At 44.9% G+C, this 18,896-nt stretch overlaps 1 protein-coding gene across 4 annotated transcripts in view; it reads right to left on the reverse strand.

The window, feature by feature from the left end:
• Positions 1-5,071: 5,071 nt before the first annotated feature.
• LOC108924815 (amyloid-like protein 2) overlaps positions 5,072-18,896 on the reverse strand; it is a 53,783-nt gene continuing 39,958 nt past the window's right edge. Inside the window, exons 6-18 of one of the 4 annotated variants that reach the window (XM_029250530.1) lie at positions 18,211-18,449; positions 16,674-16,841; positions 15,194-15,324; positions 15,032-15,106; positions 14,781-14,939; positions 13,458-13,586; positions 12,870-12,969; positions 11,549-11,719; positions 10,292-10,327; positions 8,357-8,439; positions 7,401-7,478; positions 5,728-5,883; positions 5,072-5,387 (exon numbers count right to left, since the gene is read on the reverse strand). In XM_029250530.1, coding sequence (XP_029106363.1) covers positions 5,286-5,387; positions 5,728-5,883; positions 7,401-7,478; positions 8,357-8,439; positions 10,292-10,327; positions 11,549-11,719; positions 12,870-12,969; positions 13,458-13,586; positions 14,781-14,939; positions 15,032-15,106; positions 15,194-15,324; positions 16,674-16,841; positions 18,211-18,449 — 1,627 coding nt within the window. In that variant the 3' untranslated portion in view covers positions 5,072-5,285. The remainder of the gene's footprint in view (positions 5,388-5,727; positions 5,884-7,400; positions 7,479-8,356; positions 8,440-10,291; positions 10,328-11,548; positions 11,720-12,869; positions 12,970-13,457; positions 13,587-14,780; positions 14,940-15,031; positions 15,107-15,193; positions 15,325-16,673; positions 16,842-18,210; positions 18,450-18,896) is intronic. The other 3 variants (XM_029250533.1, XM_029250531.1, XM_029250532.1) reach the window with 3 other exon arrangements.

Raw genomic sequence — 18,896 nt, forward strand, 5'->3', positions numbered from 1 at the left:
AATGGTAGTAAAAGCAGCCAAACAGAGTATAGGAGTCAAAGCACCGCCGCTTCTAAAGACACTGAAATATACCTGACTAAAATAATAACAAAAAAGAAAGTTGCCAGAAAAGCATCCAAGTACATGGAGTGAAATACCTACATATCATGTCATTCTTAGAGCGCTCTTTTCTTTCTTTGACACTTACAATGATTTAGCCATTAATACAACTAGGCATTTATATGTACATGTATTCATTTGTCAGACACTTTTATCCAAAGTGTCAAACATCTCATAGGAAATACAATGTGTTCATTACATTGGGAGAAAGAGACACTTAGATGCAGACGTGTGATTCTTAAGTTTGTTTCTTTCCACTGTATAAATCAATGTTCATCACACGAGTAGCTGCATAAAACTCAGAATAGTCAAATCCTGATCAACTTCCTACAATATATATATATATGGTACACAATATTTAATAATAGGTACCGTACAAACATGATTTACGTTACATTACAGGAGTAGCTGTGTAAAGGGTTATCCGGCATCATCATAAAGTTATGGTGCATGAATATTTACACATTACATGAACTTAAGAGATGATGGGAGAAATGAGTCTGGAAGAGGTGAATTTTAAGACCCTTTTTAAATATGGACAGAGATTCAGCAGTTCTGAGTGAGAGGGGGAGGTCGTTCCACCACAACGGGGCCGGAACCGAGAACCTTCGTCCTTTACTTTTGGTGTGCGGGACCACCAAGCGGGCAGAAGTAGAAGAGCGATCGAAGGTGAGTGTAGCTACACTAGAACCTGCAACCTTTGAGTCCAAAGGGAGTAGATACAGGCGGTCCCCGGATTACGAACGAGTTCCGTTCCTAAATCTGTCCTTAAGTTGAATTTGTACGTAAGTTGGAACAGTTAGGTACAGTTCGTGTCTAATGTCAGTCAATGTTTGTCTTAGTATATATGTATATACAGGCGGTCCCCGACTTACAATGGTTTGACTTACGGTTTTTTCGACTTTACGATGGTGAGTTGGCAATAGACATTCAGTAGAAACCGTATTTTGAATTTTGAATTTTGTTTTTTTTTTTCCCCGGGCAAGCGATATGCGGAGCGATACTCTGTTGCGATCCTCGGCAGCGACAGCGATCCGCATCTCCCAGTCTGTCACGCAGAGGTGTGTATTAGGTGTTTTAAATGCATTTTCGATTTACGATGGCTTTCGCGGAACGTAACCCCATTGTAGGTCGGGGACCATCCGTATAGCGTACCTTTCTATGCATAAAAAACATTAAAGAAACACTTCCGGATACACTAAAACATCTTTAACGTAATAATACAGTAATAACGATAACAACAAGAATAAACTACAGTATTTATAATAGCGAGAGGAGGAGGAAAGAGAGAATGTGTGTGTGTGTGTGGGTATTAAAAACATTAAAGAAACTTAGTTTGCTTTTCCAGTGTTGCCATTTCACCATTTTCTGATCGCTTTATTATTTCCACTTTAGTTTCAGTCGTGATCATTTTCCTTTTCTTTGATGCATCACCATCACTTGTATCACATTTACGCTTTGGTGCCATGGTCAGGAGGATAAACACAAAAAAAAAAATTAAAGCCAAATACAGTAACACATGAGACACTGTTAACAGCAACGTGGTCCGACCGGGAAGAAGGAAGTCTTTGTCCTACCTCGGGCTCATTTGTCCACGAGTCGACGAACCGCTGTAGATGCGCGATGTTTTGATGTGCGATGCAAAGTAGCGCCCGTTTGTTATTGCAAACCATTGTGTGTAATTAGAATTTTTAATATAACAGGCTTTACGGGGGGGGGTTCGTAACTACAAGTTGTATGTAAGTCTGATGTTTGTAACCCAGGGACTGCCTGTAATTGTAACCACTGCACTACCAGCTGTCCCCACATTTTTACACCAGGGTGACACAGACCACTGGACACCATTCATATATAACTCTACCTTCTCCAAATATACAGATACATATATATATATATATGTATACTTATCTTTAGTGGGGGGTGCGGTGGCGCAGTGGGTTGGACCACAGTCCTGCTCTTCGGTGGGTCTGGGGTTCGAGTCCCGCTCGGGGTGCCTTGCGGCGGACTGGCATCCCGTCCTGGGTGTGTCCCCTCCCCCTCCGGCCTTGCGCCCTGTGTTACCGGGTGGGCTCCGGTTCCCCGTGACCCCGTATGGGACAACCGGTTCTGAAAATGTGTGTGTGTGTGTGTGTGTGTGTGTGTATTTATCTTTAACATAGCTATCTTTCCAATACTGTAGACCACACAAAGCTTGTTACTTTGTTGGGAAATAATCAGCAAGATGAAGAGAGTAGCAGCTTATGTGTCTTCATGAACGTGTTACACATATAAGCCCCCACTCCCCCCTCATATTAATTTCCCAAATGTTAGTGAATGAAAGGCAAAATTCAAGTCATCGCATGTAATGTTAAAAAAAATTGATGTAAAAGAATTACATACGAACTGGTGGTATTTATCAAAATGTTCATTATCTTATGAATAATTTCGGTGCCTATCAGTTGTATATAGCACTAAAATATATGTAGTCTTCATAATGCACACTGTTATAAAATAGAAGAATGAGAGACATCAAGTCTGTTTATTCATTTAACTCATAACCACCCATGATCAAGCAAAACTAGTTTGAAACCGTTTCAGTCTGTTGAATAGATAATTTTTTGTGATATTCTCAGCATTTCAGGGGAGGCCTGTCGTTTGAGTCACTTGATTCTTGACTAATTTTCTTGCAATTTTACTTCAAAATGAAACAATTTCATGGTTTCTCAGTTTTTATTGCATAGTAAAGGTGACAGTTAAACATTTCTTCATTTCTCCATAGAACTGGTAGCCGTTCTTTTCAAAAATTACATTTTGGCATCTTTCTCACGTCTGGAATAAAGCACATACGTCACTCATCAGCAGAATTAAAGTTTTCCCTTGTTTTTTCCCTGTGGAACGAAGAAGAGACGAGACGATCCACCAGTCCACAATAAATAGCTATATGGGGTTTGGCAAAAAAAAAAAATTTTGTAGTTTTAAGTTAAATCTGCTACTTACTGTCTGTAGTCAAAGTGTATGTAGTATGGGAAGTGTTTCGCACAAGTGCACTTAAAATTTTTCCAGGAGAAAAAAGGGAAATTTAAAAAAAAAAAAAAAAAAAAATCACGTAGAACTGAATTACGCCGTTTAGAAAGTGAAAAATCTTCCGCGAGACGCGACCAGTTATGAAAACTGTGAGAAGAGAAGGAACCAAGACACATTCTATGGAAGTAATAGTGAATTTATTGATGTGTCCCCGTCCCGTAATTAACATAATCAACATTGTCATAATTTTGCTTAGTTTTCGATTCATGTATATTATATTCATTCTTACTCTTCCTGCAATTACGCAGGCAGTTACAAGGTTTGAAGCCATTTTGGTGCATAGTGAGACAGCCACATACATAGGAGATACTGTCACAGGAAGAGAAAAACAATCAAAAACAAAATAAGAAGGAAAAAAACTCTTTAAAAATATATATATGTCATAAGAACAATGCACACCACAGGTTGTCTTCTGTAAAAGCCATGTTGGCAACATCAACTGTACAGGCATACAAAGACGTTACTATGTGGGAATAAAACGGATTTGCTTCGTTTCTTCTTTCGCACCCATTACATGAGAGACGTACGGTTCCTGCTACCGATTCGAAGCCCGACTGCTGGTCCAACCAGGCCTCCGGCCCCAGTGACTCAATGCCAGGAGCAATTTACTGGTCAAATCTCAGCCGAAGCCCTCGAGCACTCTTCTCCAGTACCGTGCGGGGCGTCACGCGACCAGAGGAACATTTTAGTGTTTTAGTGTATAGCGTTTGTCCGCAAGTTTCTCCTCTTTCTCTCCTCCGCAGTTAAGGACGTTAAACGGTCAAGGTGAATGTCCTGACAAAACGCGGTTACCAGGCCCCAAAAGTATCTTTAGCTAGCATAGTCTTTGGGCTCAGAGGCTGCAGGTTCAAATCCCTGCTCCTGCCGTTGTACGCCTGAGAAAGGGACTTGCCTCAAAACTTCTCCAGTAAAAATAACCTAGCTGTGTAAACCAAGTGAGTAACTGTAGGTAGCTTTACACTGTAACTCGCTTTGGAAAAAAGTGCCAGCTAAATGAATATACGTACATGTACTTACAATTTTTTTTAATCGTACTTTGTATTATTTTATTTATCCAGGATATACGAATATGTAAATTAGTGTAAGTAGCTTAACATCGGAAGTTGCGTCGGAGAGAAGCGTGACTGAATAAATGTACTTACTATTGCCTTATGATACTTTATATTATTTTATTTACCCAGCTGAGTAAATCGGTTTACGTAGCTTAACATCGTAAGTCACTTTGGAGAAAAGTGTCAGCTAAATGAATGAGACGTAAACAAATCTGATAAAGACCGTCCGCTTTCCTCAAGGACCACGTTTGCCGAAATGGAATTTGCTCGAAAATCCAGGAGAAACCAAAAAATACAAATACATTAAGAAACGGAGTGCTCGTCTTTCTGGCGTTTGTCGTGTGAAAACGTGACAATGCGTGAGGCTCCCGAGGTCGCTGGGGTCGGGGGCTGAATGGACCAAGCGGAGTCGCGCACACAGCGAAGCCTCCTGCTCTCATCCCGAACTGATCGTCGTCACATCCTCGGCAAATAATGCGCATAATTAGCTGCATACACACAGGTTTCATTCGAGGAAAAATAGCTATGAAGAAAACACCTACTTTCAGATATACAGTATTAGTTTGTAGTTAATAATAGCAAAGAACGGAAAAATAAAATCCTTTAGTTTCTTTCACTATACATTAAAATCAGTACAAAGAACCTTCATTTACAAGCAATCTATTAAAAAGGAAAAAAAAAAAAATCACGTTTTGAAAACAAGTTTCATTTTGTGGACATGTTAAGAATGGAACAAATTCTTTTTTTTTGTCTCGAACCTTAAATTACGTGTAGCCACACAATAATCTATAGTACGTTTTGTTGGCCTTGCGCTTTACAGGACTCTTAAAAACAGTTACGTGGACCCTTTGAAAAGAAAAGGGGGAAGAATTTCTACATTACAACAGTAGAACTAGTTGTAGAGTTACTTACGGATTCTTTTATTTGAGAATTTGCATGTATCACGTAGGAAGATGATTCTTTGCGTGAGCAGTTATATTATCGGTCAGTAGTATGCTCTCCCTCGCTCGCTCGCTCGCTCGCCCGCCCGCCCTTCCCTCTCTGCTCCACAGCGCCTCCCCTCCGCCAAGGCTAAATCTGCATCTGCTCCAGGTACTTGTAGGTCGGGTTCTCGTAGCCGTGATTCTGCATCTTGCTCAGGTGGCGCTCCTCGGGGGTCAGCATGGGGTCGATCTGTCACACACACCAGAGTGTTTGGGTGGAGCGAAACTCATCGACGTGCGCATTATTAAATTATTACAGACCACCACTCGAAGTATTAGAGCTGCAGAAATGCGTCGAATCCTCAGCACCGCCACTAGTTCATCTGAGCGGGATTATCGATGACCGAGGGATTTACACGATGATTTACACTACGGATTGTATCCAGTCAATGTTTGTAATCAGACATTCAAATTATCGCATGTTCAAATTCAAACGATCAGAATGGACGTACAGCATAACAATAAATGCACGTTATTTCCACGAGGTCAGGTTTAACAACGCGACTGTCGCCGATCGCTGGTGAACCTACCTCCACGATGCCGTGGCTGATGGTGCCGTACTGCCTCCTTCTCAGCATCACCAGGCTGATCACAATCACGGTCGCTATGGCCACAGCAATTACAAGGAGACCAATCAGAGCGCTGCTGCTGAAGCTGAACTCCTCCCCCAAGGGCCGGAAGGACTCCTGTGTGGACGGGGCAGCGGTCACTCAGACATACGGACACCCGCGGTACCACCCACCCGCAACCACACACACGCACTGAACTGGAGAACCAGGGAGAAAGAGGTGGAAAGAGGAAGCAGAAAGTGATGTACCCTGTCGTAACCCCTAGGCTGCGGCCCAATCAAACGCCTGCAAATGAACTGTCGCCAAAATTGTATTAATTACACACCTTAGGGTGTGTGGCCAAACCGAATAAAGTCCAGTACTGTGATTACAGTTCATGCTCACACGACCGCGGTAACGGGGGTCCGGGACCGACTGCTCGTTCCGGAGCATCATACGTACGTGATTTTTTTTTTTTTTTTTTTTTAAAAAAAAAAAAACATCATTTTGACATGACAGCAATCGCCTTATATAATAAATAAAACATTCTTACAAGTTTCAATAAAACATCTTCTGTGTTATGTATCTAGAGTTGATTGCTTGAAAATATTTAAATATTAGTATTTAACATTGAGTGATAATATTTTGCTACATTATTGTTAATTATTATTCAATAACAGTAAGTTATTTTCAAAGAAATTGTCTCATTTTGCCCACTTTTCGCGTTGAAAGTTTTGCACTTGAACGAAAGTGATTTTTTTTTTTTGTTTTTTTTAGAAACAATTTGGGCCTCACTTTGCTGGCGGACCGACCGATTTCTCTGATTTTTGAAATACGGGAAAATACTGAACGTTAAAAAAATATATACGGTGATGCACCGGACTATCCGCTCATCCACAGTCTGTTCAAGCGTGGATGAACTGTATTTACAGTACATGTAGGCGTGCTGAGAGGAAGAAAGGTGCTGGTTGTGAAGAGAGATCTACAGGGCAGCACCAGATGAGAGAGAGCTGTCTGAGTCGGACTGCAGGAGTGCGTCGGGTTCGAGAGGCGGGGGGGAATTCGGGGAGAACGAAAGGAAGAAAACAAGGTAAAGAATGGTAAAAACGCGCATCATTTTGAAACATGACTTGCAGCTCAAGACCGTTATTCATACAAGAGCTGAACAACAGGACGAAATTCCTAATCGCAAAGATGCATGTGGGAATTTCCATCGTCCAGGCAATAAGAACAAGCTGCGTGCTCAGCACGGTAAATGCAAGTCTCTTCGGTCCAAATGGAATTGAGCAGAAGGAAATATTGAGTTCACGCATAAAAAAGGCATTTCTCTGCCAATCATTCACATGTACGGATGGGCGTCCGGGACATTTTTTGCTCACGTAAACAAAATATGCGATAGTGCTGATGAGCATGCATGGGTTTCCCACACCTGTGTACGAAACAACGCAAATCACGCATGCGATGGATCGGTCACACATGCACACACGGGGGTGGTAATCCAATCCAAACCATGTCGAAACAAAAATGTCGGGGACTGCAATTCATCCAGCGTAATTACATACTCGGGATATGAACACCCCCAACCCCCACGCCTCCAGGCCCCGCCACTGTTAGCCTGCAGTTCCCCCGGTTGCCAGTGGGGGCACTGTACTCACCAGCTCATCATCATGCACATTGCTGACTCTCTCTGCACTGTAAATGACCTCTTTAACATCCAGAGACTCATCAATCACCTGTCAACACAGACAGGGAGGGGCTGGGTTACACTGGGTTACAGTGCTCGTGTGTGTGTGTGTGTGTATGTGTGTGTGTGTGTGTTCAGAGTACTATGAGTGGATGGGAGACGCGGTGCACTGCCACTTTGACATCACTGCAGTTCTTAGCAGCTCTTCCCATGTCTACCCCAACAGGGTCTACAGACTATTCTGGGTTTTTCTAGTGCAGAAGGGTGAACAAAATTAATAATAATTCTATTTTGTCTAAGTTTTTCTTGGGGAACTAAACACTTTGTGGTTAAATCGACGACCAGAATGACAAGGAGCGAAGAACGTGATGTCACCCACTGTCCGGGTTACTGTCAGATACTTTGAAAAACTAAAAATGAAAAAATGAAATAAAATAAAACAAAGTTTAAGAATATGAACAAGTAAAGCTACTTTTATGGAAAGGCAGCAGCGTGCGGCATCGCATCCACGCGCCGGAGGAGTGCGCCAGGCTTCAAGTTGCTGGAGGGAGCAAAGTCACTATCTTAATAAGCAGCAACATAAAATGCGGATTTAAAAATAATAAAAAAAAAAAAAAATAGGGAACAAGGGTGCTTTACGCGCTTTGTGTTGGAGACACATGAGTGAGATGGAGGAGAAAACAACACAGAGCGGCGGGTGTGCGAAACACCCCTGTGCTTCAGCTCAGGCACCATGCAGTGCGGATGCAGCTCCACGTTCGCAACAAGGGCCAATTTCACACTCTGGCCAGCGGCGTCCAACGGGAAATTACTCCTTCACTCATCGATAAGTGACTTTTCCGCTCTTCGCCGTTGGCTCGCCAGCGTGCGGGCGGCCCCTCGCGCTTCCGGAGTCGCGTGCACAGCGCAGCTAGGGGGCGCTCTTACCACTTCGTTGCTCATCTTGCCTTTGCTGTTGATGATCTTCTCCTCGGCGCCGACGAGCCCGTCCAGGCCCGACATTGCAGACCCTGCAGAAGCCACAGATCCAAGGAGACCACGGAGAAACGCATTAGTCGTGCGGCTTCCTTCGATCGATCGACATCGATGACTTTCTGTATTCTCATGGGCACGACGCATAATGTACATAATTTACACGTATTCATTTATCGGACAGTTTTCTCCAAGGCAGCTTGCAGAGATTTGCCGATTTATAGCGCAGGGTAATTTTTACTGCATCGGTTCAGGGTTAAGTTCCTCGATCGAGAGCACTACGGCAAGAGGTGCAATTCGAACCTGAGTATTTCAATTTTAAGCGAGAGCTCTTACACCACTGTGCCAGCTGCTGTCCCACCTGTTAAAGGCTTTAAGAATTACGCCCGGAGCACAGAGATCAGCATCCTTAGCGCGGCGGACGCACGCAGACATGTCTTTATACGTGCTGTCACTTTTGTGGAGTGCGCTGTTTTACAACAATGCTCATTTTCCGAGTCTTTTTTTAACATTCTCACGTCCTTCGTTACTGATTTTGCTCATCTCGAGCTGAACGGACAGGAAAAGAGCAGTACGGCACGCAGTGCAGTTGCTGGTATTTATTAACGCTGCTCAGCAGGGCCGGCGGGTTCGCATTCGAACGTCCTGCCTGAGGAAGGAAAGAAGTGGGCGGCTGAGGGGAGATAAAGACAGGATACAGGCAGCTGGGGTCCCAACTCAGTGTACGGGTGCGAATCGACACGGCGGAGAACACAGAGTTGCACAAGAGACACACCACGATGCATTTGTGAGAATGGGGTGAACGTCGGATGGAAACGCAAACCCAAATGAGCGAAGCTGCGTAACACCGGTCCCAGATCTCAACTTGGACACTGGACACTGCGATACTTTCTGCTTTCACAAGCCATGATCTTAAAGTGAACCGGTTGAGGAACACCAAGGAGAGGGTTTGTCCTGGAGGTTCATCTCGTCCTGCTCACAGAAGCTGGAAAAGGGAGGCTGGAACACTATGGACCAGACAGAAGATACCGAAAAATCTTGGAGACGCACACGGGTACAACGTGCACCCGGGATCACGAGTCGAAACACCCATGTATAACACGCAGCTTTGCTTCTGGGTCAATGTATAAAGTGTGATACATAAAAATAAAAAAAGGTCCTCCATCAAAAGACCATTGGAATATTCCGGTAGCTAAATCAGAAATTAGTTCTTTTTATGAGTTACAGGGCTCGAAAGAAAACAGCAGCCCTCGGATATTAATGGATAATTACCGATTTATGTCGATCCTTGCAGTAGCTCATACAAAACCGTGAAGTGCTGATGCCGAGGCAGCTAGCTGGGAATTCGACATTGCAGAATGGAACATTCCATTATGGCGCCAAAATGAAGAAAACCTGGAGAAAACGTGGCATATTTTTGGCCGACAACAGACACATGGTTACATGTGTCAAAATTAAAGAAATATTTAAATTACGTTCAAATATTGTATTTTTAAATAGTTCATGTCTATAAATAATTGTGCTATAAATGTAGTTGTGAAAGTTGCGCCACGCTGCGGCGACGCGATGTCCATGTGGTTGGAAACTCGGAGCTCTCTCTCTCTATCTCGCCAACACTCATCCTGAAAACACTTTTAAAATGTTTACTGTCTTAGTATCACCCACCTAGACTTAGAAAATGGGTTTTATGGGGGGAAAAAAAAAAAAGTGCGTTACATCCAAGATTTTTCTGTAACTCGACCATGACAGTGAGGGCAAGGTGAGGGCAGGAGAAAGAGCAGGTAAACCAAAGAAGGAAGGACCTTGAAGATGTCCAGGTGAAGAAGAGGGGGACACAGAGGTGTGGAACAGCGGAGAGCAACGACAGAGAGGAAGAGCGGGAACACCAACCTTTCTTCATGGCGCGCGGGGAGTCGGGAAGAGTGCCTAGCCGCCGGGCAGAGCGAATGGAAAAAAGAAAGAGCGGAGGGGGAGAAGGAGAAAAGAAAAGATAAAGGAACCCTGGGCGATCAAGGAGAGGACAGAAGCGTCCGACTCCTGGACTTGCTGAGCACTGACGACGGTGCTCGGACTCTTTCAAATATGTCCTCTCATCGTTTGTTTGGACGTGTGGACGGTAGAAGCTATGTGGACACATACCACGGGGCTTGAAGGGCTTCAGCAGAAAGCTGGATCTTTGAACGGCACCTGAGAGGGGCCCTCCAGCATTAGTTGGGGTGAAGAATGTAAGGAGTGGCGCCTCCTAGGACTGCGGTGCCAAACCAGCAAGTGCCAGGGGGCAAAACAAGGGGTACCGGGTAGCAGCGCTGTCGGAGGTGGTTCGTAAAGGGATGAACTGTAACCCAGAGGTCTTCACTCTGGGTCCTGGAGGGCCATGTTATCCAAAGAGCCCTTTGTTCATTCGTTTGTTTGTTTGTTCTTTCGATTGTTTTGTTCGTTCGCTCAACTCCAAAATAAAAAAAAAAAAAAAAAAAAAAAAAAAAATACAGACATGCGTCGCTTAACGACGGGGATACGTTCTGAAAAATGAGTCATCAGGCCATTTCGTTGTTGTGGGAACATCATAGAGTGTACACACCCAGATGGTATAGCCTCGATCATAGTGTACTTATATACACCTGGATGGTATAGCCTCGATAAAAAGTACAGTATAGTAAATACATAAACCAATAACATAGGTGTTTCTTATCATTATCAGGTATTATGTACTGCACATAATTTTATGTGCTATACTTTTATACGACTGGCAGTGCAGTAGGTTTGTTTACAGCAGCACTACCATGAACACGTGAGTAACACGTTGCGCTACGACGACGCTAGTCGATAATTTTTCAGCTCCATTATAATCTTATGGGACCACCGTCGTATATGCGCTCAGTTGTTAAGCGAAATGTCATTAAGCGGCACATGACTGTAATAAAAAATTGCGAATTGCAGCAAAGATTTTGTGGTATGTCTCCACTCTGGCCCCACAATTTCGGTCCTGCAGGACCTATTAATATTTGCCCATAATTCGATAACTGTCATTAAAGGGACACTAATTAGTAACCAGGTCCCAGTGAAATACTGAGCACAGAAAACCTGAGGTCCTCAGTTCCCTGCTCTGACCCCCACGGCTCCCAAACACCCCGGTCAGATGCGCCTCACCCTCTGGCTCCTGGCGGGACCCCAGTGAGTTGACCTGGAAAGGGCGGTAGGAGTCGCCATCGGGGGCTCGTGCCACGCTCTCCTCCGAGGACACGGTCACGTCCGGCTGCGACTCGGAGATGGAGGACAGGAACTGGTCCATATCGGCCTTCTGCTCCTGAAGGAGCTCGTCTGGGGGGTGGGAGTGGGGTAATAACGATCATTGGAACAGACGCTCATAGCTGAAGAGTGGCCTTCACGTCCTGCCATCGCTCATCGGAACATCGAAACCGAGACATTTATTAATATTTAATATAGCTAGCGATTTTGATGATCTTGACTTAGTGTCAACCTCCTTATTTACCCATTTATACTTACTGCACTTTTACATTTATTCATTTAGCAGACGCTTTTCTCCAAAACGATGTACATCTTTCACCTACCAGCTGTCAATCTGCTTACAAGTATCGATATCCATCTATTTATTGATCTGTCCATCCATCTCCCTACCATATATAAGTATAGACTTATGTACGTATATTTAAAAGACGCATCACTGTTCTGTTTTCTAAACCGTGTCTCTTGTGTAGCGTAAGCGAGCTGCACTTCCGCTTTCTACCACTAGTTGGCAGCAAAAACACAGTCAGAACGGAAACGAGACAGAAGTGTCTTCATTCAACTTGCTAGCACAGTGTTTACACCTCCTGTCAGGTGTTCCTCAGTATCGGTGAGCAACAAGAAGATGACCAGCGATACACACATTTACAGGATGAGTGTTAAACTGTGATGTAGAAGCGTCGTGACTGAGGGTCCATCCTGCTTTGCACCCACCACGACCCTCCACTGGACAAGCGATTATTGATACCGGATGGATGGAAGAGTGGCAGAATTAATTTTTATGAATTATGGTGCTGTCTCACAGAACCAAAACTGTAAATAAGTGTATTATTCAGCTTTATTGAGTGCAACTTAGCATTTACATTTATCTGACGCTTTTCTCCAAAGCAACTTACAATGTTAAGGTTACAATTATTTACCCATTTATACAGCTGGGTAATTTTTTTTTTTTTTTTTTTTTTACTAGAGCAATTCAGGGTAAGTACCTTGCTGAAGGGTACTACAGCCAGAGGTGAGACTCAAACCTGGAGCCTTTGGGTGCAAAGGCAGTTGCTCTAACCACTACGCTACCAGCTGTCCCTGGACTTAGGCATAGAGAGTTTGGAGTTACGAACAAACTGAGTTATGAACAGACTTCTGACCCCAGTTCTGTTCGTAAGTTGAGGACCCAGTGCACACAGAGCCATGTGGAACACAAGGACCGCTCGACACCAGCTGTACCCACCTATCTCATCCTGGATCTCCTCTGCCACATAGGGCACTTTGTAGAGCAGAGACAGGCTCTGGTTCATCCTCTCCTCGATCACGTGCAGGTGCGTCATCACCTGCAGAGCAAGCAAACAGAGAGGAATGCTGAGTCAGATGAGAGCATGCAGCTGAGGGGAAAGATAGGAAGTGCAGCTGGAGGGGCTCCCTGTAAGGGACGGTTACAGCAAACGGACTGCAGGGGGCAGTAGTGTACACATCCACAACGTACAATGTGGCGCTAATATGATACATACTTGCAGTTCTTTTTCACAGTCCCTTTCTTTGATAATAGGCAGACAGGCAGATAGATATACAGAGATGTATGGATAGCTAGACAGATATACATATATATATGTGTGTGTGTGAGAGAGCGATAGATATTATATATGTATGGATAATTACAAAGATGCAGACACACACACACACACAACCATATACATACTGTATATATACAGAGATAGACAGACAGACTGATGATATCTGTGTATCAATCATAGAGAGACGTATAGGTCGAAATATTGACAGCTGGATAGATCTATAGTCAGTCTTGCTGCATGTGGCGCACCTGAGACTTCATCTGGGCCGCCTTCCCGGGGTCCACAGCCAGCACATGCTGATAGTGGCGGATGGTGTGCTGGCGGTCCTTGTTCTCTGCCCGCACGTACCTCCGCAGGGCCTGCAGGATGCGGTGAGGCTGGGGAAGGGAAAGCCCACGAGATTAACAGTCACGCAGGCAAAGGCGGCAGACGCGATCCGACACGTGTAAATCAGGCTTTGCGGTAATTACTGCCTCTTACTGCCATTTACCACATCCATGTGAGCTTGTCAGTTCCAGCCCTGGGTGGATAAAACCCCTCCAGGCTCTTATTGTTCATCTGCATACAACCGGATATTGGAATGACTGTACGGGTCCAGCGCGTCACAATATTATGATTATTTTCACCTTTTTCCAGAATTAAAAGAGGTAAAAAGTGGACAGTTAATTAAAACCCTTGTGTAAAATAAATATTTGAAATGCTTTAGTATCCAATACGTTTTTGGATTGGCAGATCTGCAAGGAAGCGTGGTATTCTTTACACTGACCTCATCATTTGGGAAACTGGGTGAAATGAAACAATTTACATTTATTCATTTGATACTTTTCTCCAAAGAAACTTGTTACGTTAAGTTACTTAGTTATTTAACCCATTATACAGCTGGGTAAATTTACTGGACCAATTTAGGGTAAATACCTTATTTAAAGGTACTGCAGCTAGAGGGGGATTTGACCTTGGGTCCAAAGGCAGCATTTGTTAACATTTTACATTTATGTCGTTAACTGAACAGGTTTGCCAGCATACAACTAAATACACAGCACAAGAGACATTTCATTAACATGTCAAAATGCTCCCGATTCCTCAGACCAGCTGCCGGAAAAGTCTTTCCCAACTGGGAGCAGCTGGTCCTCATCATGCATTGGGGGCGGGCCGTTAGGAAGATCCCGCCCACATCTAATTTACATATAACAAAATTGACTTATGTCAAAAAGATTTTTGCAAAATCCTGCGTAAGATGCATCGGAGCGAGCGGTCAATGGCGCGACCGCACATCCCTGCCCCGATAGCTCGGTCACGACAGGACGAACATGGCAGCAGCCGACCAATCCAAGTTCATAAACACGCCAGTAAGAGTTCAGGATTTCGGTAGCTGGGGACACACACGTTCACACCGTTAAGCTGCAATATTGAGCTACTTCCACCGGTTTACCCGTTTATAGAACAGGGTCATTTTTACTGTGCCAATTCCAATACCAGAACAAGTACCTCAATCAAGGGTACCACAGCAGGAGTACCCTACAGCGGGGCGCACCCTAACCAGTACGCCGCCCAACGGGACAGAAGGGTCTCACCCTGGGAGGGTCGGCCTGCAGCGCCGCCAGGTAGTACTCGAGCGCCAGGCGGCGCCGGTCGTTCAGCATGGCCTCCACGCGGGCCAGGTGGGTCTCCACAAGCTGCTGCTTCTCACTGGCTGCCTCCTCCTCCAGCGACTCCACCATGGCCTGGAAGTGCTGCGGGCGAACGGAGAGACGGAGCCGTCGGCGACGGGGTATCGCGGACGCGGGGGGCCGCGGGCGTGTCGGTGGGTCTCGAGTCCGGTTACCTGGATCAAAGTCTGCCGCTCGACCTTGGGCAGGTTCCTGGCCTGGCGCTCGGCGTCCTCCCACTCCTTGCGCACCTGCGGGGCCACAGAGCGCCGGGTCAGACCGGGATCGGACCGCGGACGGACAGGCCCGGTCCCGGTGGACGCGGGGACGCGTCTCACCCTCTCCATGCGGTTGCGGTGCCGGATCTCCAGCTGCTCCTTGGCCTTCTGGAAGCGGCTGTGCTCCTTCTCGTCGGCCGGCGTCTCGAAGTACACGTCCACGTCATCTGTGGGCTCCGGGGTTGGCGGGGCTGCGGTCAATTCGTGATTATTACTATCACCATCATCATCATCATCATTATTGCTATCATTAACATTTATTCCTTCGTCTGTCTCACATCTTACATTATTAAGCAACATACACTGCTTTACTCGTTTACAGAGCTGGGTGATTTCTACTGTATTAATTCAAGGTAAATACCTTGATCAAGGGTACCTCAGGAGGACGTGGGATTCAAACCTGTGTCCTAGTCACTAACACTGTAACAGCCTCTGCTGAAAAACATTTGTTTCTGATGATTTATCTGATCATGATTCTTTTCTCCAGTGCGACTTTGTGTTTAGCAATTTATTTACCCTTTTATACAACAGGGTATTTTTTAGTTTATCAATTCAGGGAAAGTACCTTGATCAAGGGAAATACAGCAGGAGGTGGGTTTCAAACCCGGTTCCTACAGGTGCAAGGGGGAAGCTCTAACCACTACATCACCTGCTGTCGCCATTACATCAACAAAGCAAGTAAATAAAAAGGCATCTTTAGTGTCTTGGTGGGGTCGCTATGGCTCAGATGGACACGCACGCACAAGCACATAGTGAAGGAAAAGCGGTTAACGCACGCTGCAGGAGACACACAGCAGGACAGTCACGTCAACAGCCGGCGACGTTCGGTGCCGTTCACACCGAGGATTTCTGTGTTTTTATGTTCAGTTTCTTACGGTGCTGCACCCGCCACCCCCACGCTGTTCCACACACATCTTGAATGACAACAGGCTAGTTAAAAAAAAATGATGGGTGGACCATGGTAAATGCTCATGGGGTCTACATGTGCAACGGACCACCATCTGGGCTGAAAAAACCCTGCGTTTATCTGACACATCCCTCCGTCTATTACGTACAAAAGGTCCAAATATGTTGCATATTACAAAAATATGAAATGCTACCTGTGTTTTTTTTTTTTTTTTTTGCTTTTTATCAATTTTGAATGTAAACACTCAAAACGGCACCATTGTCATTTTAAATATGACTGAAAAAAATGAGAAATAAGTGTTTGCAAGTTTATTCTTATTATCAGGGCTGCGTGAGACACAGAGACACACTGAAGGACACACAGGACTGGACAGCAGAAGGGCTGGACTGCACATTGCAACGGGAAGCAAGGGGACAGTGTGCGCGCGCACGTGTGTGTGTGTGTGTGTGTGTGTGTGTGTGTGTGTGTTTAAGAATGGAGGGCAGATTCTTCATCCAAACGGTAAAAATGTGGTAAAAACAGCAGGACAGATAATCTAGAGGGGCTTTCCCACTACACTCTTCAGACAGGTGAATGTCTTTTGTGTATGAGTGTGTGTGTGTGTGTGTGTGTGTGTGTGTGTGTGAGACTTACTCATGCGCTTGCACACGGCCATGCAGTACTCCTCAGAGTCAAAATTGTTGCGGTTGCCGGCGCAGCCCCCGTACACGAAGCGAATGCACCTCTTCTGACTCATGTCGAAGTACCAGCGCAGCATGGAGGCACGGCACGGGCCCGTCTCGGCCGCCAGGGAGCACACGGCTGTCAGAGGACAGCAGTTAGAGGCTCCCGCCAACGGGGGCAGCGCTGAGCATCCTGCTCACCGAGGTGCACCTAAGTGACTCATGAGCAGCGTGTGTACCGCAGTAAACACAACAAGCCCCCCACTATGGATCCCCTGCTCAACTATATCAAACACAAACAGTTGCAATTAAGAACAAAAGTACATGCATCAAATGATTGATTATACCAGTATTATTAACCAGGGAGGTCAATGAAAATATACAATATAAACAAATAAAAATACAAATTTGATTTAAAACAAAAAAAAAGAAAGAAGAAAAAAGTTCATTTTCACTTTTCCACACCTCTCGATTTCAGATACGAGGTCATGTGGATGAGCCCAAAGATCGATATGTATTATAGCTGATCCATATATATAGCTATGAAGGTTCAAGTTCTACGTTGCTGAGAGCAGAAACACCTTCTTAGGTATCGATTACATTCTATTTATCTCATAGTCGCCTATTTTCTGAAATTTCAGCATGTTGCAGAGTGAAAGTAAACTATGTTTGGCAACAAAACGACCCCCCCACCCCCCGTCTCGTGCGTCGCGTTCCTCAGTGTAGGTGATCGACAACACGATAAGGAACGTGTTTATAGGAGCAATCGTTCGGCAACAGTCGGCACTTACTAGGAATACGTGCAGACAACATTTTTATTTCCACTCAGTGTAAATTACTTTTAATATAGCTACACATCACTAAAAATGATGTCTTGCTGCATTTTTTTAAAATTTATAGCCATATCTGACATTTACAGAGCCAAGCTTGGAAATAAATTGGGGATGTGTGTATTATTCAGCTCTTACTGATTGTGTGGATAATAAAGCAACTTGAAAATGGCCAAAAGCTGACAAAGTTTGCACGTTTAAAAATCGGTCCGCAATCAGCACTGAATAGAAGGCTAATGAGATGATGTATCTTTCAATTCCGTAATTTCAAATTAGATTTCATTTTAACACCGTTTCAAGTCGATAAAAGTCACACAATTTTTTTAATTGTAATTTTATCAGATTTTTTTTTTTTTTTTTAAACAAAACCTAAGCCATGAATAAAGGGAGGCATGGCGCATTACTAAGGTTTTATTGGTTGCGATGGGGTGAAATTCACTTTGGACTTACAAACAATTTGAGTTACAAACGTGTGCCCCAATCGTGTTCGTGAGCTGAGGGAGTGGCGCACATGCAGCGTCTTCGTACCAAAAAAGCAAGGATGGACTTACAGTAACTTCACGAAGGAAAAGATGGTAAATAAAGTGTACATGACCATGTCTCGGTGGAACGGTGGAGAGGACAGGTCCAGAGGGGTGAAAGGGAAGCAGGACCGTGGAGGGTGCCGGTCACGCTCACCTTTGACCTCGTCTAGCGTCTTGTCTGCGACGGGGCTCTCGCGAGGGCTCTCCTTGCTCTTCCTCTCCTTCTTCTCCTCCTCCTCCCCGTCATCCTCGTAGCCCGTGTAGTCCACGTCGTCCTCGGTCTCGTCCTCGTCCTCTTTGTCGTCTTCGTCGTCGTCTGCCTCCTCGGGCTCCTCCTCCACCTCCTCTACAGTCTCGCTCCTCTGTGTGGACGGCTCGGCCGTCACGACCTCGCTGGAGGACGAGGAACGCAGTGGGCCGCAGCGTTACGCTACCGATATTACGCTCAGTTTACGTGCGCCTTTCGGCCATAACCGCCTTTTTTCGAGATGAAGTACACCCGTCCCCATGACACCTAAAATTAAATACCGAAATCGGAAAGGATTTTCTGCGAAGTCAGAGCGATACCCGCTGTGGAAGTAAATTGACAGCGTAACTAGGGAGAAACGTCGGAAAACTGAGTAACGCAACAAAATTTTTCAAAGCTCTTAATTATGTCAATTTTTGCATTGATTATGACCAGTTACAGTTTACCGATTACAAATATCGCTAGTTGTTCTAAAGTGTCAGTTTTCGTTTGCTACTGTCCAGCCATTGGAAGATTCTAGAAGGCACCAGAACGTTCTAGAAAGGATCATTTGGTGCATGGAACCCAGAGCCAAAAATTTGCCAAAATTTGCT

The sequence above is a fragment of the Scleropages formosus genome, chromosome 3 (assembly GCF_900964775.1).
Source record: "Scleropages formosus chromosome 3, fSclFor1.1, whole genome shotgun sequence".
Classification (NCBI taxonomy): Eukaryota; Metazoa; Chordata; class Actinopteri; order Osteoglossiformes; family Osteoglossidae; genus Scleropages; species Scleropages formosus.